Genomic DNA, 24,292 nt, shown 5'->3' on the forward strand with positions numbered 1-24,292 from the left:
CACCCACGCACACACACCCACACACACACACACCCACACACACACACACACACACACACACACTCACACCCACACACCCACACACACACACACACACACACACACACACACACACACACACACACTCACACACCCACACACACACACACACACACACACACACACACTCACACACACACAGGTCCCCACATGTATGCACAGAGTCAGGCCGAAGCCCCCACAATGTAGGAAAACAAGAACATACACACACACACACACTCACACACGCACACACACTCACGCGCACGCGCTGCCCAAACGTCATGTTTCCATCACTTCCTGTCGCAGCAGAGAATTCACCCTGACCTTAAAAGATGTTCCTGCTGACAGAGATGAGTTCTTAGAGGAACCCAGCTGTAGGAATCCCAGCACTGCCACACAAACAGACCGTTGCTCCAGTTTTATCATCTGTTCATGGAAATATTCTAACGGCGGTCAAAGAACCTCGCCGGGGCGATAATGTAAACATTAACAGGATCGAACCTTCAGGGAGGAAGGATCTGAGTCAGAATCAGTTTCTCTCCTGAAGGTTTTCAGGTTAATTCTGATTGAGTCTGAAGAAATATGATCAAAAACGGTTAAAAAAAGGAACCCCTGGTTTCTGTGATAAACCTCTGTTTATTAAATATGCACTGATTTACAGAAAACAAAATGTTTTTAAACACATTAGGACTAAAACAGGTTAAGAATATGTTCTGGTGAGCCGTGAACGAAACTGAGCTGATGAAAGTACCAGGCGGCCCACTGGACCCGAACACTCAGAGTTCAGTGAAAAGTACCGACTCGTCTCCCAGCAGTCGCAGCTCTGTGACGGACCACCTTCAGTGGGTCCTGGAACCGGACCTTCTGCTCTGGATCTGGAGAAGGTCTGTGAGCAGGTTCCACCGAGGCGTTCTGTGGGAGTATGAGGTGGAGGATCCAGTCTCGACACAGTGTGGGTCGGCCTCTGGTTCTGGTCTTCATGAACAGGATCTCAGAGGAGGGCTGGGGTTCTCCTTCACCTGTAGTCTTGAGGGTTTGATCCGGACTGAAGGAACCAGAACTTGGATCCAAGCAGCTGAAATGACTACAATCGGTCTGTCTGCGTGGAAATACGAGGCAGCAGAGCAGCAGTCTGTGTTCTGGCTCAGTGTTGGGTCACAATGGACCGTCTATCTGGTCTCAGTGGTACCATCGGGCGGGCTGGTTCCTGCTGACTAACACGGGGTCTTGTTGAGTTTTAAATCAGCTTCAACAACGGAGCTTTCATTCACAGAATCCCACCGTTGTTCCCTCCCTGCGTCACTTAGTCACCTGGACGCCACGAACCCTCGGCGCTGGGGGGTCGGGGGGTCGAGGCTGATGGTCGTCCGTCGGCTCAGGGTGAGGAGGATCAACACTCAACAGTTCTTCTGTCATCCTCTGTTCCTTCCTCCATGTGTGCTGGAGGTCAAAGGTCAGAAACAGCTGTGAACAGCGATGATGTAACGAGGGTCAGGGGTCACTTCACTCTGTTCTGAGTTCTCCTGGTTGTTTTATTTTGTAGAGCTTCTGTTTCCTGGTTGACTTCCTGTCTAAGATCAGTAACGTCTCACCTGTTTACCTGTTTGTCTCTTTTCTCTCTTCTCAACATTTGGTCTGTTTCAGTTTTTATTTTAACTCAACAGAAAAAATCATTTAAATGAAACTGAATCCAGTTTTTAAACGGATAAACTGACAGAAACACAGAAAGTGTGTATTTTAAATTGTTTTTATAGTTTTTAGTGTTTTTGGTCCTGCTGAAAACAACATGGAGGCAAAGACTGAAACACAATCTGTTCTCTTAAAAAACTGAAACTTTTAAATAAAACCTGTTGACAGAAGCTGTTTGAGTTCGAACAACAGACCCGATCCTTCCTCTCCTCTCGGCAGGTTTCAGGTTTCTGCATCTTTTCAGACGTGGAGCCGTTTCTTCAGCTTTGATGAAGAATAAAAAAGGTGATTTTTGAAATCTGCTGTAAAAGCCACAAAAGATGTCTCAGATGTTTCTGCTGATATTTGAGCAGGTCTGTGTTGAAGAGCGCTCTCTGCTGGACTTCAGAGCAAACTAGTTTGAATAACAACTTCTGCACATAAAGTCGGTCAAAACGTCAAGAAAAAGTCATCAAATAACCAAATAATCTGTTTTTCCTCCGCTTGTGTTTGGTGTCTTCAGTACTGCTGTCTTTTATCGTTCCTGTCTGCGATGTGTTGAGAGTATCTGAACATTTCAAATTTATTTCAAATGTCAAAGAAAACAGCAACTCATTTATGAAGAGACAGAAAACAGAAAGTGAAACAAATATGAAGCCGAGGAGAGAATGTGTCAGCAGTTCTTTGAAAGAAAATCTTTATTAAGATAAGATAAGATAAAACTTTACTGTCCATCGAAATGGAAAATTTGTTTACATAATCTGTCTGATGCCTCCCATAAAAACACATCACATAATATCATAATCATTTAAAACAAAGCACTGGTAATTTCATTTATTCTTGCTCTGGTTTAACAGTTTAAGGCGTTCAAATTCACTGCTCAACATGAGTTGGGTCTAAATGTTATTATCATACATCACAGTAAAATTAAAAAGTCCACTCCCAAGATTCAAGAAGAAATACTCTGAACCACTGTAATTTAAACAAACATTACATGAAATCTTTGTTGTGTAATCCATTTCTCATCTGAAGTCATTTATCTGACATTGAGCAGGATGACTGGTCTGAATCAGTGGATTACAATTTATATTAGATATATTTATCTTTATTTATGTCTTTATTCCTCAACCGGTAAAACAGAAGACAGAGAGGTAAAAAACGGAAGATACAGGGTGTTTTTACACGATTTTGGCACAAACTTGAAAGAAATTAAACAGAAAATACTAATGTTATTAGACATTTGTTGTTCAGGGTTTAGGATTTTTAAGCAAAGACTAAATGTGTTGTAATTATGGAGCAATTAATATTTACAGCCAAATGAAAATAAAATGTAGATATTTATCTGTTTATCTGCTGTCATATTCTGACTCTGAGGAGTTTTATTTGGTCACAGGTTGAACATCAGCAGGTTATTGTTGAGCCAGGGGCTTCTCTCCTTTCTCTACTTTTGCCATTAACTCTGCATCGTTTCTCATCTTCATCAGAGCCTCGACTCGGTTCTTCCAGCCTGGTTTTCCCTCCTGTTTCTCTCCTTCAATCAGCAGGTCGATGTACTCAGGGGTGGAGAGGGGATTTGGCTTCAGGGCGATCTCTTTCAGTCTGTTCAGACACTTTGCAGACTTTTCCATCAGTCTCCCCACCTCAACCTCCATACTTTGATATTCAAGCTGTAGTTCGTTCATCAAACCCTCAACAGTCAGCTTCTCTCCTGAGGCTTTCTCATATTTTTCTTTCAACTCGCCTATTGTTTGTTTTTCTCTGACAGTTTCATATTCCAATCTGTACTTCTGATTATGATGTACATCCCAACAACATTTCCGTGGACACACAGTACAGTATCCATCATCATCCATTGCTCCACATCCTCTTATATCAGCATCATTTGCTATCTGACAGGGGTAGTGACAGGTGACTTGACAGTGCTGACAAATGGTGAGGTAGTTTCCAGAACCAGAAATATCTATTTGTTTGGACTTTTTGACATTAACGTAAAACTCAAAGTTCTCATTTCTTTTTATCTCTGCTTCATGATCTTGAATTGTCTGCCTCGTCTGTCTTATCTCTTCCATTTTGGCTAAACCCAGTTCAACCTGCCTCTGCAGACCTTCGACTGAAATCTCCAGCTGCCGTCTCTCTCTCAGGACCTCCTTTGTCAGAGTCAAACTTTTGGTTTCTGTTTGGTTCAGAGCAGAAAAAAACCTCTTCATGCTCTTTGTCCCCATGTTCCAAAACATCTCATCAAAGTTTTCTTCCTCATCATCTTCATTTGTGCTGCTTGCTGCAGCAGCTGTGTTGTCTGCAAACAGAGCTGAATTGTTGAACTTGAAGTGGACGGGCAGCCCTTTGGTTTTAGGACATGGGACATCTGCAGCATTGATTCCTTCCAGAACCGGAGGTCTCTGACCGTCTGCAAACGTCACCAGAATCCTGATGTTTTCTGCCACATCTTTGCCAAAGATTGAGAGAATCGAATCAAACACATATTTCTGTGTTGGTGTGAGTCGAGCTGAAGAGGCCTGAGCTACAAAACACACAGCATCAATTTCAGTGACGCCGTGCGGAGAGGAGAAGAGATTACGCAGCTGCTCAATGATCTCTCGGTCTCGTTCTATTCCTCTGGTGTCTCCGAAGCCTGGAGTGTCAATGATGCTCAGAGAGAATGGGACCTGAAACCCGTCCTGGTGGTTGAGTTTGTACACAGTGACCTCAGATGTCTGACTGTGAGCCTGTGATTTATCCTGACCTTCATCCACCAGCTTGAAGCGATACGAGTCCTCCCACCGAACACCCAGGATGTAGTTGATCATCCCGTTGATCAGAGTGGACTTCCCAGCACCGGTGGCTCCAAGAACCATGATGGTGCGGTTTGGCTTCATGTTTTCTTCACCAAACCTAAACCTCCTGCATCCATCGATGTTCACGTCTTCTTCTGTCAAAATCAGTTTGTAAACTGAAGGAGATTCAGAGTTGATCTTTTGAGTATGTTTGATTAATTCTGAAGATTGTATGATTTTTGTTGTGCAAAAAGAAACAGTTTCACTTTCCTTGCTTCTTCCATCTCCACCGCAGTCACAGATGACCCTGACTGCATATTTGGTCTCTGACTGAAGACCTGAAATTATCACCTTCTCACCTCTTGACCTTGTTTGGTTCCATTGGAGGTCTTTCACTTTTGAATCACTGGTTGTTTCTGCGTATTCCACAATGTAGCTCAAAATCTGGACCTCCAGTCCGAGCTCCGCAGGTTTCTCCCAGCTAACTGAGATCTCAGATGAGTTTGATTCAGCCTGGAGTTTTCCAGGAGGGCTGCAGGGTAAAGTTTTAATGGGATCACTGACTCTAAAGGCCGGTCCGACGCCTGCTGAGGTCCCCGCTCTGCACCTGAACACATACTCTGTGTTTGGACTCAGGTCCCTCACTGTCACCTCTCCAGAGTTTGGTTCAGTCTTCTGGTTCCATCCATCTTCTCCACGGACACAGAACTCCACAGAGTAGGAGGTGATGTTCTCCGCTCCGAACCTGGGAGGAGAGATCTTCAGAGTCACGCTGTTGTGGTTCCTGTCAGCTGCTGTCACAGATTCAGGTTCTGAAGGAGGCTCAAAGTTCTCACTGACAGTGAAGCCGTCTTTATAAAGGTAGATGCTGGAACCTTTGTGTTCCTCATCAGTTAAAGCCACTGTCAGGAACTTGATGTTCTTCTTCTCCTGGTTGGCTTCTGCAAAATCACTGAAGAGCTTCACCTGTTTTCTCATTTCATTTGCAACTTCTCTTGAGGAGAACCACTGCTCCTTCTCTACATCATGGAGTTTTGGATCTTGATCCCCTGGTTTGGTTCCTTTCAGGTAGTTTGATAAAGCTGAGAGGAACGGTTCTTCAATTCCCAGGGAGGTGAAGACAAAACAGACAACATGTTCTGCACTCAGAGCTTCCTTGTACAGATGACTCTGAGACTGGATGATCTTTGTGTTTTTCATCTTCTCTGTCAGAGACGTTAAGGTGTAGATTTCTCTCTCCTTGCAGTCCATCCACTGGTTCAGGCTTTTCTTGTTAAAAGGTGAAGAATGCCTCTTCTTCAGGATCTCTGCGAGCTCAGCCTCTTCTTCTCCTCCTCCCCGGATTGATGGAAGCTTCTTTGCCAGATCTTGCTGGAATCCCAACCTGAACTCAGAGCACATTTCTTGAAAACCTTTCAGTTTTTGATTGATCTGTGGAAACTGCTGAGCTGCGGTGGTTTTCTGAGCATCATTCCACCTCATCTCCAGCTCCATGAAGTCCTCCAGAAATCTCTGAGCTTCTTGAACTAACCCTAAACTTATCTGACGAACCAGTTTAGCAGCAGAAGAATCTAAACTTGTCAGCGGTAACATCCAGACCTTCATTGGTACAGCATTTTCTCTGTTTGGTCCCAATAATGTTGGAAGACTCTGGTAGACTTGTATGGCATCCTGAAAGGTTGTGGGACTTTTCTGAAGACAGAAATCTCCAAAGAATTTGCAGGAGAACGTTTCAGTTTTTGTTTGCTCCTTATCCTTTATTTCCAAAGAGCCTTCACCCTCTATGGAGATTAAAGGTATTTTTTTGATCATGACCTTCATGTTGCCCTGAATATCCTGATGTTGTTCATTTTCAGACACCTCCTTATCAAACACAAAGAAAGCTTGGGCTCCATAAAGAATACCTGTCACTACATGTGTTGCTAAGCCTTGATCAAAAACATACGGATGCTTCACATTCCCTCTTCCAAGATGATCCATGGACAACTCTTTAAACTTTGTAGTTGCCATGTACTTCAGTGTCACTCTGGCCTGATTTTTAGAAGACTTGCTGTCATTTAGGTATTTGGCAGATCCTTCAACCTCAACCAGTCCACTCAGGAAACTTGCCTTTAAGGATGCATGAACATTTAGAGCAGATGTTTTGTCCTCCATTGATTCAGAAGAAATGATTTCAAAATCATTGTAGTTCTGTGGTCTTTCTCCGATGTCTTTCTTCAAGTCATTGTGGTCCCACAGAGTTATTCCTGCAAAAAATAAGGTTCAGACATAAAACTCAGATTCAAGAAAACCCCTCAACTCTCTTTAATTTTCCACCAGTGACATCAGTCCTGTGAGGCAAAGGTTTTTTAAACATTTTTTACTCAACCATATAAAACCACAGCTCTAAAACAAACTCAGCTGAACACAAAGTTTTCCTAATGTGAATGCTGTTCAGGCCTCTAAAAAAACTCATTTTCTTGGCACTTGAGTCACCTGCTATGCATCTCTCCACTACCTGTCTGTTTTCTCAACACAATAATCCTAGATGTTTCTGTGTTTTGTTTTGGAAATATTTAAGAAACAAACAGCTGCAGTTTGAATGCAGTGTGTATCTGTCAGGCTGTCAGAAAAAGCCTAGAGTTTAGATTTACCAAGGAGTAGGAAAAAGGGCAAGCATCAGTGTGCGTCATAACTATGGAGAGCTTCAAGCTCAGTCAGAGGCGTTACTTGTACAACGACTGCTTCCACATTTACCTCAGAGTGAATTAAAGGTAATATGACTTGTTCTCAGCGCACAGAACAGCACACTCAACCACACTCAGCTGGGGAGCTGGGGTCTCTGCACACATCAATGTGAGGTGGTAATGGTTTAAGTCTGCGAATGAGAAGTAGGGGTATGATTTGGTGAGGGGAAGAATTCACCAACACCTGAAGAAATGGTTTACGGTGTTGTGCACCATGATGAGGCTGCGGTACCAGCCACACCAGGCAACAACAAAAGAAGAGTACAAAAGAGAACAACTCTAAAACTGGGTTGTTGGAATGTCTGGACAATGATGCCAGGCCTTTCTGAAGATCTTCAGGACACCAGTGTCACCAGGAAAACAGCTGTCATAAACAACAAGCTCAAGAGACTGAATGTTGACATTGCCACCCTGCAAGAAACTCGATTGGCAGATGCAGGCACACTGAAGGAGAGGAACTACACATGATACTGGCAGGGAAGGAGAGCACGGAGTAAGGTTTGCAGTGAGGAACAGCTTGCTGAGTACTGTAAAACTAGGCAGCAGCAGCTCCAAACAGCTCCTGACTCAATGTGTACGCCCCAACACTCTCTGCTACTCCTGATGCCAAGGACAAGTTCTATGAGAACCTGTCATCTACGATCAGGAACATCCCCAACATGGAACAACTTGTTCTGCTGGGCGACTTCAACACCAGAGTGGGTGCAGACAACGTCTCGTGGCCCTCTTGCCTTGGACAGTCGGAGTGGGGAAAATGAATGAGAATCGCCAGCGGCTCCTAGAGCTGTGCGCCTTTCACAAACAGTGCATCAACAACTCCCTCTTCAAAACTAAACCTCAGCACAAAATCTCTTGGAGACACCCATATTCAAAGCATTGGCACCAGCTGGATCTGATATTTGTCAAGCGTGCTGCTCTCAAGAACGTTCTCTACACACGCGCTTGACATAGCTCGGACTGCAACACAAACCATTCCCTAGTGTGCTGTAAGATCAGGCTTCAACCAAAGAAGTTCCACCATTCAAAGAAGCCAGGGAAGCCCTGTGTCGACATCAGTAAGATGTCCCTTCACCAACTCCAGGAGAAGTACAGAGAACAGCAAATGCCCCTGTATGTCACCTTCATAGACCTCACCAAGCCATTCGACCTAGTCAGCAGAGACGGCCTTTTCAAGGCTCTCCGAAAGATTGGATGCCATCCACAGCTGCACAGCTTGATCGTGTCCTTCCATTCCAACATGAAGGGGAAGGTGCAGTTCAACGCCAGTTCCTCTGAGCCCTTCAACATACACAGCAGCGTCAAACAAGTCTGTGTCTTCACCCCAACTCTGTTCGGAATATTCTTTGCCCTTATTCTCAGGCTTGCAAGGAGTTTGGACTGACCATCTGCCTGAAGAAGACAAATGTACTGGGACAAGATACGGTATCCCTACCAGTCATCATCAACAACCACGAGCTTGAGGTCATCCACCAGTTCACGTACCTTGGATCCACCATCACTGACAAACCCTCCTTGGACACCGAGATCAACAAGAGGATTGGGAAGGCAGCCACAACACTCGCTCGCCTCACATGTTGAGTGTGGACAAACTCTAAGCCAGGGGTGTCCAATCCTTGTCCTCAGGGCCACCATCCTGCATGTTTTCCTTGTTTCTCTGCTCCATCACACCTGATTTGAATCAATGGGTGACTAACAGGCTTCTGCAGAACACGAAGAGGTGATTTAACCTCTGAATCAGATGTGTTGGAGCAGGGAAACAAGGAAAACATGCAGGATGGTGGCCCTGAGGACCAGGATTGGACACCCCTGCTCTAAGCTCACCATAAAGACGAAAATGGCTGTGTACAACGCCTGCATCCTCAGCACCTTGCTGTGCAGCAGTGAGACATGGACCACATATGCCAGACAGGAAAAAAGGCTCAACTCCTTCCATCTAAGGAGCATCCGTTGCATCCTTGGCATATATTGGCAACATAAAGTGACTAACGGCAAAGTCCTGTCTCGCACTGTCCTTCCCAGCTGGGTGAGAGGAAGCTGGCAGCAGCAGAGATGCGTGCTCGCAGAAAGCAGCGCAGCAACACACCTGAGAACAGTTACAGGTGCGCCCTTTTCCACAGAGACTGCTGCTGGAGCTCAGCAGACAGCCGGGACTGTTAACGGATGGATGTTTGAGCCACGGTCAACACAGACCGATGGAGGCCTATGAATGAGCATCTGCATCATATATGCTACATTTAGGACTAAGGTGTGAATTGAGTTTTGGTCAGAGTTAGACTGAAGAAATTAATGGAAGTAACACGATGTTCTAATAATGGCAGAAATATAAACTTGTGTGTCGGCGTGTTCGAGGTGATAAGTAAAGGATGTGACTCTTACCTGGTATGATTGTATCTTTACGACAGTCGTACATCATTCCAAGGTTGAAAGGTCGGCCGAGCGCCGCCACCTCCACGGTATCAGACTGACGGTCCATCGTTTACGCTGCTCTGGAGACACAGGTACAACAGGGTGTTAGTGCATCGCTCCAAAGTCCATGATTTCCATCTGTGAGGGTCACAGATGAACAAAGACCTGCAGGGAAAAAAACAATTTCAGCTCAATGTCTGATGGTTCTGCTTCACCCCAGGTTTTATGACTTCATCTTTGTGCACTGTTCAGTTCTAAACTTTAAAAAACAAGACCTCATTAAGCGCAGTCTTATAAAAAATAATAAACTCAATAAAGTCTTTATTGATCTCAGTTGAAAAGCACATCTTAAACAGTAATCCAGTTCATGTTTAAAACTCTTGTTGTAGCAGCCAGGAACAAGGTGGTAATGAGGCTGATTTAAATCTGATATCTACTTTATACCTTTGACCAAAACCTGGAAGCTGAAGCTGAAACAGGACCAACCTTCCCTGCAGGCTGGTGCCAGAGGAAGTTTAAGCCCCGCCCCCTCTATGTAAACAAACACAGTATTTCCTTAAAAAAAAAGAAAAATTCAAATATTTTTTCTCAGTTTTTGACTCTTGTTGATTCATACAATTCTTACAATGTTGTAGTTTGTCCAAATATTCATTTTTCTAATTAACTGAGCTGCAATAAATTATTTCATGCTTTAAAAAACGTCATGTGACCCCATGATTGTGTGCAGGTGAGTAGGCGGGGCTTAAAGCCCACATCCCTAGTGCACAGACTCTGGTTCCATAAAAATACGACATGGTAAACCAGGTCCCGCTGGCTTTAACTCCCAACATCTTTGTATTTATGTGTATGATTTAAATTCAGGTCTGTTTAGACTTCCCAACATGATAATTACTAATACTTGTACCTGAGTAATTCCAAACTCATCAGCAGTAACTTTTCTATCAAAAATTATTTGAATGATTAAAAAAAATAAACTACTTTCTTTTTAACGAGTTGCTTCATAAATCAGTACCTCCTGATATGAATGTTTTTCCTCTTTTTGTTGGAGTTAAACTTCCCAGAAACACGGAGCTGGTTCTCAAATCAGGAAGTTTCTGTCGACCAGAGAAAACCTCCGTTACTTCTGTGTTGACTTATTGCCCCTTTAATATTCATCTTTTATTTAACAGGGAAAAGTGATCCTTAAGTCAGACTACAACTACCTATATTTGCTCTGACTCTTGATTATTTATTAATTTAAAAAACATCTTAAATCAAACTTTGTTCTTTTTATATTTGCTTTACTATAAAAACATTTTATTTCTCAGCTCATTAAAACCACATTTAAATATCTTCAATTAGTAAGTAATGCTGCAAATCTGCTGTTTGGTCGAACTAATTAAAGGAAATGTTAGAAAATCCAGTCCGGTGTCGTATTTATCAGTTGCAACATAATGAAAAGCTGCCTACATATCTGGAAATAAAATAACGTACTTACAGCAGAAAGGAGAAGGATCTGTCAGGATTCTGAGATGTCGAAGATAACAACAGCTTGGTGGTAGACAGACTACAGGAAGCGAGAATCAAGTGTCTTTATTTACAGTGAAACCGTGAAAATGGCCGAATCGAAGTGGAATAAAAAAGTCAGGCGAGGTTCTGCATTGGTTGTAGGTTCTGTGGTTACTCCCAAAGTGAAGGTATTCTGGTAATTGTGTCCAGGAAGAAAACACCAGGCGGTCCGAGATTTCCAGAGTTGAGTAATGGCGAAGGAGACAGGAGGACGTCAACGAGTGAATCAAGGACTGGGCTTTGAACTAGGAACCGGAACCAGACTGGACCTTCAGGCAGACAGGAAACGCTGAGGAAGACGAGTACAAAAAACACAGGTAAGTAAATCCTTTTGGCGACAGGCAGAAAACTAAAACTGGCTCAGAGACTTTACCACAAGGTAAGCAATGCTCCAGCGCTGATCTGGTTCCCACCACAGCCTTAAATACACCAGCCCATCTGATGCCTTATCTCCTTCAGGTGTGCAGGAAAAAAACAACTCCGCCAGCAGGAGGAGCCGGACACGCCCACCAGGAAGTACAAAACTCTCAGATCACCACAGGATCCTCTGAGGTGGTTCTGTTGTAGGATCTGTACGGGACAAACTTCACCTGGTTGTTATTTATTAACAGAAGGAAGTGAGACGAGAATCGGGCTGATTTCCCAGAAATGCTGCGACCTGAATGTCTCAAACATTTATGACTGTCTGCAGGAAATCAAAGGTTGTAGTATGGCTGGTCTTTATTTACAAGTCAAATAATTAAACCCTTTAAAAATTTCTAAAGCATGTAGAATCTGAACAGCCAACTGAAAACTTTAGAAATCCACAACAAAATACACTTAAAGATAAACAGCTTAAATGCCTTTAAGTAAATATTAGATGGAAGATTTAGGTTTTAAAGCAGAAAAAAAGAGAAATGGAGGTGAAAATCAAACTAAAGTATTTAGATGAGTCGTTGTTCACTGAAGCAGCTTTGTTTTTGTTTTATACCAACAGAAAATGCCTTTTATTAAAAATAATTTGATTAAACTGCTTAAAACACAAAGCTCAGAATAAGTTTGGAGTAATTTTCACAGATAGTGAGAAAAGAAAAACACTTTTGTCAAATAAAAATAATAAAACTTTACCTGTCAGGCCAACAAAAAGATTTTTTTGTTGTTAATCTTAAAGTGAAGTAGAGATGGGTCCTGCCGGCGGAGGCTGGTTCTGTTAAAGCTGCAGTAGGAGGTTCCCACCTTACAGGCCCCTCCCCCTTCCTCTCTGCTGCTACAGCTCCGCCCCCACAGAGCCACCGATGACGTCACAGGTCCTCTGTTTACCTGTGTTTGTTTTCTGGGCAGGTGCCACTCCAGAAGTTGTCAGTTTTTCTGTTTCTCCTCCATCAGTCTGCAGGTGGGTTGTTTGTGAGCGGAGCCACTGGGAGGAGCCAGAGGAGCCACTGGGAGGAGCCACTGGAAGGAGCCAGATGTTTCCACAGATCATCTGTTGCATCTTCTGCTGTCAGGACATAGAGACGGTTTTAACAAAGTTACCTCCTGCAGCTTTGAGGGAAGGTTTCCTGTGACAGGTTGAAACTTGCAGCAAACACATGATGCAAACTCTGAAAGCCAGAATTTTGAGTGTGTGTGTCTGTGTGTGTGTGTGTGTGTGTGTGTGGGTGAGTGTGTCTGCGTGTGTGTGTGTGTCTGTGTGAGTGTGTGTGTCTGTGTTGGTTTCCACTGGGAACCCCCTGGGGGTAGGGGGTTAAAAGGTTTTAAAAGGTTAAAAACTAATCAGTGGACTCTTTAAGTTCTGTTAACTTGTTAAAATATCAAACAGAAATGAATCTAAATCATACAGAACAAACCTACAGACACAGTTTTTGACATGAAATTCATTTTTTTGTCTAAACAATTACAATTTTGAGCACTTTAAAGTCCACCATTATTACCGTTGATGTCTTTTAAAGTCAGACAGAGAACCTGTGTGTGAAGGAGAGGGAGGCTACAAGGTCAAAGGTCACAGAGGTGCAGGACTTCAGGGACTTATGGTCCAGGAGGACAGGGAGTGAGGTGAAGAGGTGAAGAAGAGAGTCCAGGATGGAGAAAAGGTTCAGGAGGGATTTGTGACAAAAGGGTGGCAGCAAAGGTCAAAGGTCAAAGGTCAGGTTTACAGACAGTGGTGAGAGCAGCCATGTTGTCTGGTTTGGAGACAGAACAGGAAGTGTCAGAGCTGAAGATGTTGAGGTTGTCCTTGGGAGGGACGAGGATGGACAGGATCAGGAATGAGGTCATTAGAGGTCCAGCACAGGTTGAAGGACTGGGAGACAAAGACTGAGACGGTTTGGACATGTCCAGAGGAGGGACAGAAGGATGTTAGAGACAGCAGTAACAAAATAACTCTATAACTCCTCGTTACCCAAACATCTAATAACGGAAACATGAGTTTTATAAAGTGTCTCCGTCTAACCCGTCCATCATTCAGTCATCAGAGCAGAGAAACACCTGAAAGCTGCAGGGTGGTCGTCCTCCAGGACCAGGATTGGACACCGCTGTCTTAAATGATGAAAACTGGACCTGACCTCTGATTTGACCTGAGCGAGGAGCTTCAGGTCTCCGTCAGGTGTTGCGTTCAAGGACCCAGATCAGCGTCACAATGAACCTCTGCTGTTCCCTGACATCCTTGTCCTGGTTTCTCCAGTTTTCCTGTTTTAGCAGCGTCATCAGCAGAAAGGTGAACGGTGACATCATGTTTCTGGAGAACAGATCTGATCGAGAGCAGGTCCAAAGGAAAGAGAAGAAGCCAAGTTTAGAGCCCTGAGGCACTCCGCAGGTCAGAGTTCATACAAGCTGTACCTACTTAATCTTTTATCCTGACCAGGAGTTTTTATTTAAACGGTTCTCTTCCTCCAGGAAGTCGTTTTCTTTGCTGCTTTAACGGAGCTGAAAAATGTTTGTTTAATAATTCAGAAAAATGTGATTTTACACTCGGAGCGGCTAAAATGAATTCTTGTTCTTCAAACTAAAATCAGGAGAAACCAGGAGGATTAAATTAATTTGTTCTTTTCAGTTTCATGAAGAAAACTGAAGCCAAACCCCTCGTCTTCAGAAACCCAACACCCTGAGGAAGATATCCTGGTTGCCGTGGCGACGGAGGTAATTTGAGACCTGTAGGTTCTGATGATGGTTGGAGTCGGGATGAATGTGGAGGGGAGACGGGGGTCCATTGTTCTGGGTCTCAGACCGGGTCAGGGTTTTAATGTGGACCTGCTGAACACAGACTCCTAGTCCTGGTTCTGGTTCTGGTCCAGTTAAAGCCTGCAGACAAAGCTCAGGGTGTTTAAAGGATGAAAACTTCTTCAACAGTTTCAGATTCTGTTATTCTGCTTCAGTTTGTGTCTCTTTGTTGATCAAATTAAATTATTTATTAAAAATGAAACTTTATTAATTTGTTTGTTTGTGAGAATAAAAATGATCACTTTTAAGTTTAGATTTATTCTGATTAAAATCACTTCAAACAACAAGCTGCAGTTCAGGGTTCGGACAGCAGGGGGCGGAAACGAACCAAAGAAATGAGGATATTTCTGTTTTTATTTATAATTTAAGATTTGAAGCCTTTTCTTTCTTATTTTTAAACCTTTAAGGTCATTCAAGCCGTGACAAAAACGTTCAGTTTGTTTTGTTGTGAAAATATTAAAAAGATCAGAAACTTTTCTCAGGGTTAATGTTTAATAAGAATAAGAAAAATAAAAACATGTTTCTCAAACTGTGAGAGGATTTAATCCCGCGGATCTAAAACCTCTAAAACCCACGGCAGGCGGGCGATACTGTTACCTCTGCCTTCCTGTTAGCAAAATATTCCCCTGGAAGGATTTTAATGAAACCTTCAGTAAATATTGAACACCTGCAGCTGAAAGAGTCAGTCCAGTTCAAGATGGCCGCCACAGCCAACAACAGCTGAAGTTGAGTCAGTTGGTAGTAGATCTGTTATTTTCAACAGTTTTTCTCATCAGCGGAATAAATTAAACTCATTAATCCCTTTGGCAGCTGGGCCTCTGCGGCGGGCGACAAGCATTACTCCAGGAGTCCTTCAGGGTGAGGCGTTTCTCTGACGTGTCAACTTCTCTGATTGGACGGATCAGTTCCGGCTGCAGGGGGGGACAGCCAATCAGCGCGCAGCTGCGTGTTGTTTACCTGCAGCAGGTGAGACGCAGCGTCTGCTTCATGTCAGAACTCATCCGAGGTCCTCTGTTCCTCAGGGAACACGGAACCCGAGAGAACATTCGAATACAACAGGTTTGACACAGCCGTCCTCTCTGTCTCAGCTGTCCTCTGTCCGTCCACAGCCCTCTTCTCTGTCCACAGCTGTCTTCTGTCCGTCCACAGCTGTCCTGTCTGTCTCAGCTGTCCTCTGTCCGTCCACAGGCCTCTTCTCTGTCCACAGCTGTCCCCGTTAGCAGCTGAGGTCGTTCAGAGTCACCTACAGCAGGCAAGATATTAACTCCTTCTGACCGTCAGATCTTTAAATAAACCTGAAAACTTTAATCTGTTGCCACAGCGCCCCCTGCTGGTCAGACCGGAAGCTGCAGCTGAAAACATCAAAGAGTTTAAATGTTTCTAAAAACATCTGGATGATGTGGAGTCAAACATCAGGAAGTCCTCCACAAAAGGACTTATTTTTAATATTTGCTCCTTTGATGTTTATAGTAAATACTTTAGTATATTTATTACTACTTATATACTTATAGATTTATTTGAGTTTTTGGAGGAAATAATCAGACAGAGAGTTAAAGTACAACTCACAAAATAAAAGTCCGGTTTATTGTCAAACAACAAACTTCTCACATACATCAAAACAGGCCGTCAGAAAACAAAATGTTGCCAACAAACAAAAATAAAAATAAAGGAAAGAAAAGAAAAGAGGCTCTTTTCTTTGGCCTTACCCTCCCATACAAACAAACTAGTTATGGTACAGCTAAAGTACATACATTAAATTTACTGGAATGCTCTGAGTTCAACGGCTTAAGAGGTTCTTTTTTTTGTAAGTTTTAAAATTTTTACATGTTTTTCTGGTTATCTGTGGAGAACATGGTCAACCAAGTAAAATCTTTATTAAAGAAGAAGCACCGGTTGGTCTGCCCAGAGAAAGCCCCTCCTAACAATATGTACAAAAATATAAAATGTAAAGAAAAATACAAACAAATTCTCCGTTCGGGTTGTTGAAGAGAAGCCGGATTTCTGCGCGGGGATGTGGGGTTCCTGCAGCGCTGGGGGCGGGGCTTGTGGACGTGGTGGATGCTTGTTGAACTCTACTTGCTAATGACCATGTTGGATTTTTTTGTTTTTATTTTATTTTATTTATTATTATCATTTTTTTCCTTTTAGATCAGTCCTCCAGCCCCTCCACCTGTGACGCACTGAAGAGGTCAGAGGTGAAGAACCAGGAAGTGGTTCAGCAGGATGGTGCGGCGAGCAAACGCATCAATCGTCATCGTCGACTTTCTGCTTCTTGGGGTCGACGTCGTCCTGAAAGCAGCAGAAGAAGAAGAGTTAGCCGGTCGGAGTCAACCCGGGGCGATCGGGTGCGAGGCGCCACCGTCTCACCTCGTCCTCTTCATCATCGTCCTCAGCTGCCCGTTTTGTGCCGCCCTCGATCTCGTCCTCATCCTCGTCTTCCTCCTCCTCGTCCTCCTCATCACCTGCAGGACGGAACGTTTCAAGTTGGGACAAGTTCCAGCCGAAGAACCCAGAAACAAAAAACAAACCCTGACATCTACCTTCTCCATCATCTTCCTCGTCCACCTCCTCTTCCTCCTCCTCGTCTACCTCGGGCTCGCCGTTCTCCTCGTTCTCCTGGAACAAACAGGAAGTTGTCACTCTGACACTTTGAAGCCGAACAGCTGGAGCCGGAGCCAGGCGTTACCTTTCCGTTGGTGGCAGCATCCTTGCCGTTCTCCTTCTCCTCGGCGAGCTTCTTCTCCTTCAGGTCCTGAAATTCAAACATCTCGTAAAAATAACTCCCAGCTGCTACCTGCCCTTCTACCCACTGGCCTACTTCCAGCTGCACATTGTCTCTGCAGATCCTCCCCCCTCCTCCCCCTCATGCTGTAATCTGATACTCTGAAGCCGCGGCCCCAGGGGACGCTGGGTAATGTAGTCTTCCGCCCGGGGCGCCACGGCCGCCATGTCGCGAGACACGCCCGGGAGAAGCACTGCATCCCCCAGCATGCACCGCTCCGTTTAAAATAACACAGGAGGAGGGGGAGGAGGAGGCGGGGGTGGGGTGATGAAGGGGAGGAGTAGGAGGCGGTGAGCGCGCGGCACGCTGCTGCTGCTTGTTGTAAAGGAAAGGACAATAGAAGACGACACATGGCCGAACCGAACCGAAACACGCCGTTTAAACACCGCCGAGAGCCTCCGCGTGCACCCCCCTCCGCAGCGCACGCGCCTCACGCACCCGACACGCATACAGTTATTGATTAATTGCGGAACATAATCTTATTGGGTAAAATCCATTAAGCTGTTTACCGCGCGCGGCAGGAGACGCGGCTGCGCATAAAAACGCGCCGCCTGCGCGTCAAAATGATCCAAAACTAAAAATAGATCCCGAACCTCCGGATCCGAGACCCAAACACGGAGCAGGAGGAGAACCTCCTCCATCAGAACCCCCCAGCTCCGCGGCTCGGTTCGGGCTGCGCGCGGCTGCGGAAACGAGATTAAAGTTTCACCAAATCTGATCCAAAGTCCGAGCCGAACCGAACCGAACCCTCTCCCCGTTCACGGAGAGAGGGGGGAGAACCCCCCGAACCAGTCCGGACCACAGAGGGGAAAACCAGCACCGTCACCTCACACCTCCACAGCGCGCGCGCGCACACACGCGCACAATGAAGAAGAGCGTCAGAAAATAAAGAAAAAGTTTCCCTCCTCAGACTGGACCGGAACATGCTGCAAACACACCGCAGGAGAACCGGGACAGAACCTCCAGGAGCCCGTAAACAAACCGGGTCGGACCAGGCGCGGGTCCAGGTGACCTTTTCCTCCGAACACCCCGAACCAGAACCAGCCGGAGCTGAAAGTTGACAGCGTGAGTTCCGTCTCCATTCAAACGGACCAACTTCACACCTCCAACCGAACCGGACCTCTCCGAGCCCCCGGCGGAGACGCACTGGACTTTCCCTCCAACTCCGAACCGAACCCATCCCCGGGCTCGGGCTCCTTCAGGAGGCGGAGGAGGAAAATGCGCGTCGATCGGCGCCGAGAATCAGCCCGAAAACCGGACCGGTTCCGAGCCGCGGCCGGTTCGGACGGGATGAGCGCGTTCCGGAGCGCAGAACCAAGCCGCCAGAATAAACAAAGAACCCGCGCAGGATCTCCGGACAATGAGCCGCGGAGCGCAGGCTCCGTGACGCGCAGCGCGGGCGCTCCGCTCCGTCCCGGTTCTGGTTCTGACGGACAATTCCCACCAGAACACAAAGTAACACCACAACGGGTTCTACTCCCCTGACCCGGTTCGGCTGAGTGTGAATGAGCGCGAAGCCTCGACGGGCAGAAGGCTGAGAGGAAAATGTAGGTTAGAGGCTGGAGCCGCGGGGATCAGGGAGGAAGAGGAAGGTGCGCGCGCGAGGCTTACCTTGGCAGAGATGTCCGAGCCGGAGTCCACCTGTGTGTCCGCCATTGTTTCAGCTAAAGAAAATAAAGGACGGCAGGAAAATGAAAGGTTTAAGAAAGTAAATCCTTCGGCTCGGCTCGCGGATCGATCGGAATTAGATTGTGCCAGTGGCCGACGGTGCTGACGGCCGAGCCTTTAATATAGGCTTGTGGGCGGGGCCTGGAGGAGCTCGGCGGGCGCTGATTGGCTGCGGGCCACACAGAGGTGTTCTCTCCGCGCGCCGGAGTGGAACAATGGATGGAAATTCTATACCCCGAGGCCACGCCCCCTCCTGTTCTCCCTCAACGCAACCGTCTTTTTTCCGGTAAAACAATGATCCGAACCGTTTAAAGCCCACGAACCGGACCGGACCCGGGACCACGGTGCCCGGCAGACACTCTGTCCGCGAAATTTATCGAGTCCACGTCGAACTGCGCACTTAATATATCGAATAGACACGCGCTCCGTTTGACGTCGTGTCACTGTGATTGATTGATGTTCGTCTGGAGGAATCAGGAGGCGACGGCGGACGGACTTTTCCCGCCCACCGCCGCGGCGCCGGGATTCGGGCTGAATGTCCCCGGAGATGAGCGGAACCTCCAGAGCTGGTTCTGTTTTAGAGGAATAAAGTGATTTCGCGCCGATCGAGCGGCTGGCAGCAGGCTGCGAATCTGATGTTAATGTGGAGCAGCGCCGCCATTACGGCTCTCAGCCCTTCACCGTCCGCCGCTCGCCCCTCCCCCTTCCAAACGGCCATGTTTGAAACTCCCTCTCCCCGTCTCTGTATCTGCGCACTTCACACTCCACTTTTTTTTTAATCCTAACCCTTAAATACGTGCGCGAAGGTCGAAATACAGTCCAGCAGAACCGTGGAACAAGACGAACACAGAGCAGATTAACGTGATTTCAGGAGCGTTTCAGGCCGAGGGGCGCATGGCCTCATTTCCTCCATTGTTGTTGGAGCCCACAGAGAAATGCCCCGAAATGGAGGAGGGAGGGAAAACAGTGCGACATAAAGACATGCGATGACACAAAGTGCGGGAAAACAGAATCATCATGTGCTCTTATGAACAACAACACGGTGTTTTCTTACCGAGTTTTCAACTCGTGCCTTTTAACATGAAGGACAAAGCGGCAACAAAAAAAATATCGGCCGCCATTGCAGGTCGGAGGTGGGGGATGGGAGCGGAGTGAGCTCCGGTAACAGGCAGCCCACACTCGCATTCTGCTCTGATGACGCACTCTGCTGCCAGGGACGCCTCTGATTGGCTGCTGCGCTGGAATAAACAAGGTTGTGGCAAACGGCAGGCGCTGATTGGCTCCCGCTCACGTCCGTCAGTTCAAACCGGAGTGGGCCGGGCCGCCTGGAAACAGCGGCCCCGGATCGCGGATCGGGACCGTTCGCGGCGTTTTTTGCGGGCTTTCGCTTCGGTTTCTGACCAGCTTGTCTGTTATTTTGGAGAAAAGGCGCCTCGGTTTTTGTCTCTCTCCTCCAGTGGATCTGAGGGCCGCTTTCATTCCGGGTAATAGTTTGGGGAAGCCGAGCTCTTTGTGCTTCATGATGCTGTCATCAAATATTAATCCGGTGTCAGAAGGAGCAGATGGACTTTAAGTGATCCTTCAGAACCGAACTGTGTCCCGGCGTCTCCCTCTGACCGTGTTTTACTCTGCTGAACCCATCTCTAACACATGCAGCTTCACCTGACACAGATTTTCAATCCGAATTAAAGAAATCCAGGTTTGAAGTTAAAGGCCGTGAGGAATGCCTATCGCCCGCCGCCCTTCATGCCACAGATTGACCCTAAAATCACCTGATTCTGGTTTAACAGTCATTTATTCACCATCTCATGTTATTTAAGTTTATGTTTTAATGACTCTCAGCTACTACCACCCAGTCTGAGCTGGATGTGTCTGACACCAGCTGGCTGTGGCAGCCATCTTGAATATGGTTGACTCCAGAAGTTAATCAGTGACAGTTTAATCTTTTTTAGTCCAGCAGCTTCTGGTGGACAAACCCTGCCTGTCCACCCAGAGGACAGACCTTCTGGGACGTGACAGAGAGGAGATGAAGCGAGAACTTTCCCTCAGTTTCAGTTTCTGAGCTTTTTGTTCTTTCTGTTCTCTTTTTATAACCTTTCCTTTCTCAATGTGCTTTTTTTCTTTAAGAAAACTAATGAAACAAACATGGCCGACTGAGAAGCTTTTAGATGATTTTACTAGAGAACTCACTGTTATTATTAATATAATTATTATTATAACTGTTAACACTGTTCTCTACCTGCTGCAGCCGTTTGTTCGTCCAACCTTTAAAATAAAATAATTATTCTGTATTTAAACCCAAACTGGTTCCATCTGTCCAACATTAAAACAAACAGAATTATAACCTGTAAACAACGTTAAATGTCCCTCTGTTGTCCTTCAGCTGTCTTTGAGTTTTGATTCTTGATTAATAAAATCAGAAACAACAAACAGCTACAGCTTATTCTGATAAATTTAATTAAAGATTTAAACTCTTTATAAAACAGATAAAATGAGTTTGTTTAAACCTCCATCTTGTGTGGAGCGTCTCTGGTCTCCTCAGACCCACAGGAGGACTTCAGAGTCCTGATCCAGGATCTGCTTCTTCATGATCCAAACCTCAGGATCAAAGATGGACCTTCTGTCCCTGTCCTGCTCCCTCTGTCCCTGTCCTGCTCCACCTGTCCCTGTCCTGCTCCACCCTACCATCACTCCGGTGGTTGAACTCCACCTTCAGGTCCACCAGGACCGATCTCGTCCTGGATTCTGGACTCTGGACTCTGGACTCTGGACTCTGGGACGTTTCTCAGTGAAACCATGTTTGAGCTTTTAGAAGCACAGAACCTTAAAGGAGGAGCTGGACGTTCTTCTCGTTTCTTTCCTGTGAATCATCTGAGACCTTCAGCTTCTTCTCAGCTTCCAGCCCTCAGAGGAACGTTGAAGCTGATCTGACATCAGTCCAACGTTGTCCTCCTGTCCACATGTGACGCAGACAGCAGCTCAGATCTGTAGATCAGGATGAAGATGAAGCATCAGGCAGGTCTCAGCGTGTCCCACAGAGGAGGACGCTTCAGAAGACAGGAAGCAAAACTGGATGTTTCTAAATGAAAACAAAAAACAGGATTTGGTTCAGACTAAAAAACTCAAATATTCTCAGATTTTTCTATAATTTCAGTAAAAATAAGTTTCTGTTCTTCATCCTGTAGTTTATTTATATTTATTTATATTTCTGAATCAGGCGAGGCTGTAAAATCAAAATAAGACGTGAAGAAGTCTGATTATCTGCTGATTTAATGGACTTTAAGGCTTCTGTGCTGAACTGTCAAAATAAAAGCCCTCTGAAATCAGGGAAGCACTTTTATTTTAAAAGGAACTCTGGGAGACATGGAGACAAAGACATGTCTTCCAGACGTCAGGTGGTCTCACAGTCCTGAGGAGGGGAGGAGGAGCAGGGGAGGAGGTCTGATTTTAGGAGTAAGGGTCCTACCTGCTGCAGAAGAACTTCTCATCAACTCTGTCAACAAACATGGAGGAAAAACCAATTTCTGTTGAGAAAACAAACAAACAAACATCCCTCTCTCCTTTCATCTTCCTCATCAACCTGATGATGAGGATGATGAAGGTGATGAAGAGTTTCAGCTAGGAACCGGGCCCCTGAGCATGATGCTGCCACCACCATGCTTCACACTGGACATTCATGGAGTTTATTGTTTCCAGTCATCCGACCCTCAGATGGTCCTCCAGGAGGTTCTTCTTCTTTGGTTTCAGCATCTGGACTGAACGAAAACCTGATCCAAGACCAGAACCATCCCAGAATCCAGCGGTCCGGATGCTCCATTTCCTCTTTGGTCCGGAGGTCACAGGACCGCCAGAACTTCAGGTTCTGATCGGGTCAGGGACCAGGGTCCAGATCCGGGTCAGGGACCAGGGTTCTGATCGGGTCAGGGACCAGGGTCCAGATCCAAGTCAGGGACCAGGGTTCTGATCGGGTCAGGGACCAGGGTCCAGATCCAGGTCAGGGACCAGGGTCCAGATCCAGTCAGGGACCAGGGTCCAGATCCAGGTCAGGGACCAGGGTTCTGATCGGGTCAGGGATGTGATCTCTGGGTGTTTTCAGAACGTCTTCAGGAGCTCCATGTTTACAGTCAGAACCTGGCTGCTCCTCGACCGGAACCACCTCCTCCCACAGAACCTCCCCCCACAGAACCTCCTCCTCCAACAGAACCTCCTCCTCCAACAGAACCTCCTCCTCTGACAGAACCTCCTCCTCTGACAGAACCTCCTCCTCCAACAGAACCTCCTCCGACAGAACCTCCCCCCACAGAACCTCCTCCTCCAACAGAACCTCCTCCGACAGAACCTCCCCCCACAGAACCTCCTCCTCTGACAGAACCTCCTCCTCCGACAGAACCTCCTCCCCCCACAGAACCTCCTCCAACAGAACCACCTCCTCTGACAGAACCTCGTCCTCCCACAGAACCTCGTCCTCCAACAGAACCTCGTCCTCCCACAGAACCTCCTCCTCCAACAGAACCTCCTCCACCAGCCCGTGGGGTGAGAAGAACCTCAGCGGGTTTCAAAGGGGTCTGGGGATGGTGGGTTTCCAGAACATCCAGGAAGTGGTTCTGTCTCCTGAGGGGACAGGTGGACTGGTCTGAGACGTCCCCCACAAACGATGGAGATACTGAGGAGACACTTCGACCCAAAATCTTTTGAAAACGTTCAGAACTTCAATGACAGAACTGTGAGGCTTTGAAGGAAAATGAGAACACTACAAAAGTCCCAAGAAGTTCTGGAGACTCACTGTTCCTGCTCTCAGCAGCAGAACCATCCTTCAGCAGAACCATCCTTCAGCAGAACCATCCTTCAGCAGAACCAGGTTTGTCCTGAAGACAGAACCACTTTAATCTGAGGACCTCTGCTGGAACATCAGTGAATTTAATCTGATTATTTGTTGCTCAGAACCTGCAGGGGTTCTGTGGGTTCTGGACCCTCGAGGTGGGCTGAATGAAGGCGGAGGGCGGAGCTTCACACCTGCAGATGGAGTTTACTGACAGGTGAGCAGGTACAGTTCAGACAGCGGTTCTGGTTCTGAGGACACGTCCCCATCTGTCCCTGAAGCTTCAGTTTGTTAAAAACAAAAACAGATTAAATCTTTTTACTGTTTAAAAGGTCCAAACGGTTTGAGTTCAGAACAACGTCCAGTTCTGTTTGAAGAACCGAGGACAGGAAGTGACTTTGTCTTCAGCTCAGATTATTGAGGACGGTCCCACCTGGACCCGTCCAAACGGTTCCTTTCAGTAAAAGTTAAAGCTCCATCCTGCTGCTCCCAGAGTTCTGACCCGCTTCCAACCCGGTAGATGACCTGCAGCTCGGATCAGAACCATGAGACATGATCAGATCTTCACAGGAGGACACGTCTCGGACCTGAAGACACTTTGACTGAAGCAGCAGAAGAAGAAACGGATTAAGACTTTTACACAGAACTACCTGCAAAATGTTCCTTTATTCACATCTAGTGGGAG

The 24,292-nt window shown here is 46.2% G+C and overlaps 2 protein-coding genes and 1 long non-coding RNA gene across 3 annotated transcripts in view; all 3 read right to left on the bottom strand.

The window, feature by feature from the left end:
* Positions 1-11,857, bottom strand: part of LOC108228238 — a 15,371-nt gene extending 3,514 nt beyond the window's left edge. Inside the window, exons 1-5 of the mRNA XM_037981905.1 lie at positions 11,517-11,857; positions 11,073-11,432; positions 9,566-9,675; positions 3,524-6,709; positions 883-1,040 (exon numbers count right to left, since the gene is read on the bottom strand). Coding sequence (XP_037837833.1) covers positions 883-1,040; positions 3,524-6,709; positions 9,566-9,662 — 3,441 coding nt within the window. The 5' untranslated portion in view covers positions 9,663-9,675; positions 11,073-11,432; positions 11,517-11,857. The remainder of the gene's footprint in view (positions 1-882; positions 1,041-3,523; positions 6,710-9,565; positions 9,676-11,072; positions 11,433-11,516) is intronic.
* Positions 11,858-15,894: 4,037 nt separating this feature from the next.
* ptmab (prothymosin alpha b) lies at positions 15,895-18,902 on the bottom strand. The gene is made up of 5 exons (XM_017403763.3): positions 18,732-18,902; positions 17,025-17,090; positions 16,879-16,954; positions 16,706-16,800; positions 15,895-16,627 (listed from the first exon to the last, which is right to left on the bottom strand). The coding sequence occupies exons 1-5, from the start codon at positions 18,774-18,776 to the stop codon at positions 16,583-16,585; spliced, it is 327 nt and encodes a 108-aa protein (XP_017259252.1). The 5' UTR covers positions 18,777-18,902; the 3' UTR covers positions 15,895-16,582.
* Positions 18,903-21,222: 2,320 nt separating this feature from the next.
* LOC119618067 overlaps positions 21,223-24,292 on the bottom strand; it is a 6,043-nt gene continuing 2,973 nt past the window's right edge. The window contains exon 2 of the long non-coding RNA XR_005234581.1: positions 21,223-21,867. This is a non-coding gene — a long non-coding RNA (uncharacterized LOC119618067). The remainder of the gene's footprint in view (positions 21,868-24,292) is intronic.

The sequence above is a fragment of the Kryptolebias marmoratus genome, linkage group LG20, assembly GCF_001649575.2.
Source record: "Kryptolebias marmoratus isolate JLee-2015 linkage group LG20, ASM164957v2, whole genome shotgun sequence".
NCBI lineage: Eukaryota > Metazoa > Chordata > Actinopteri > Cyprinodontiformes > Rivulidae > Kryptolebias > Kryptolebias marmoratus.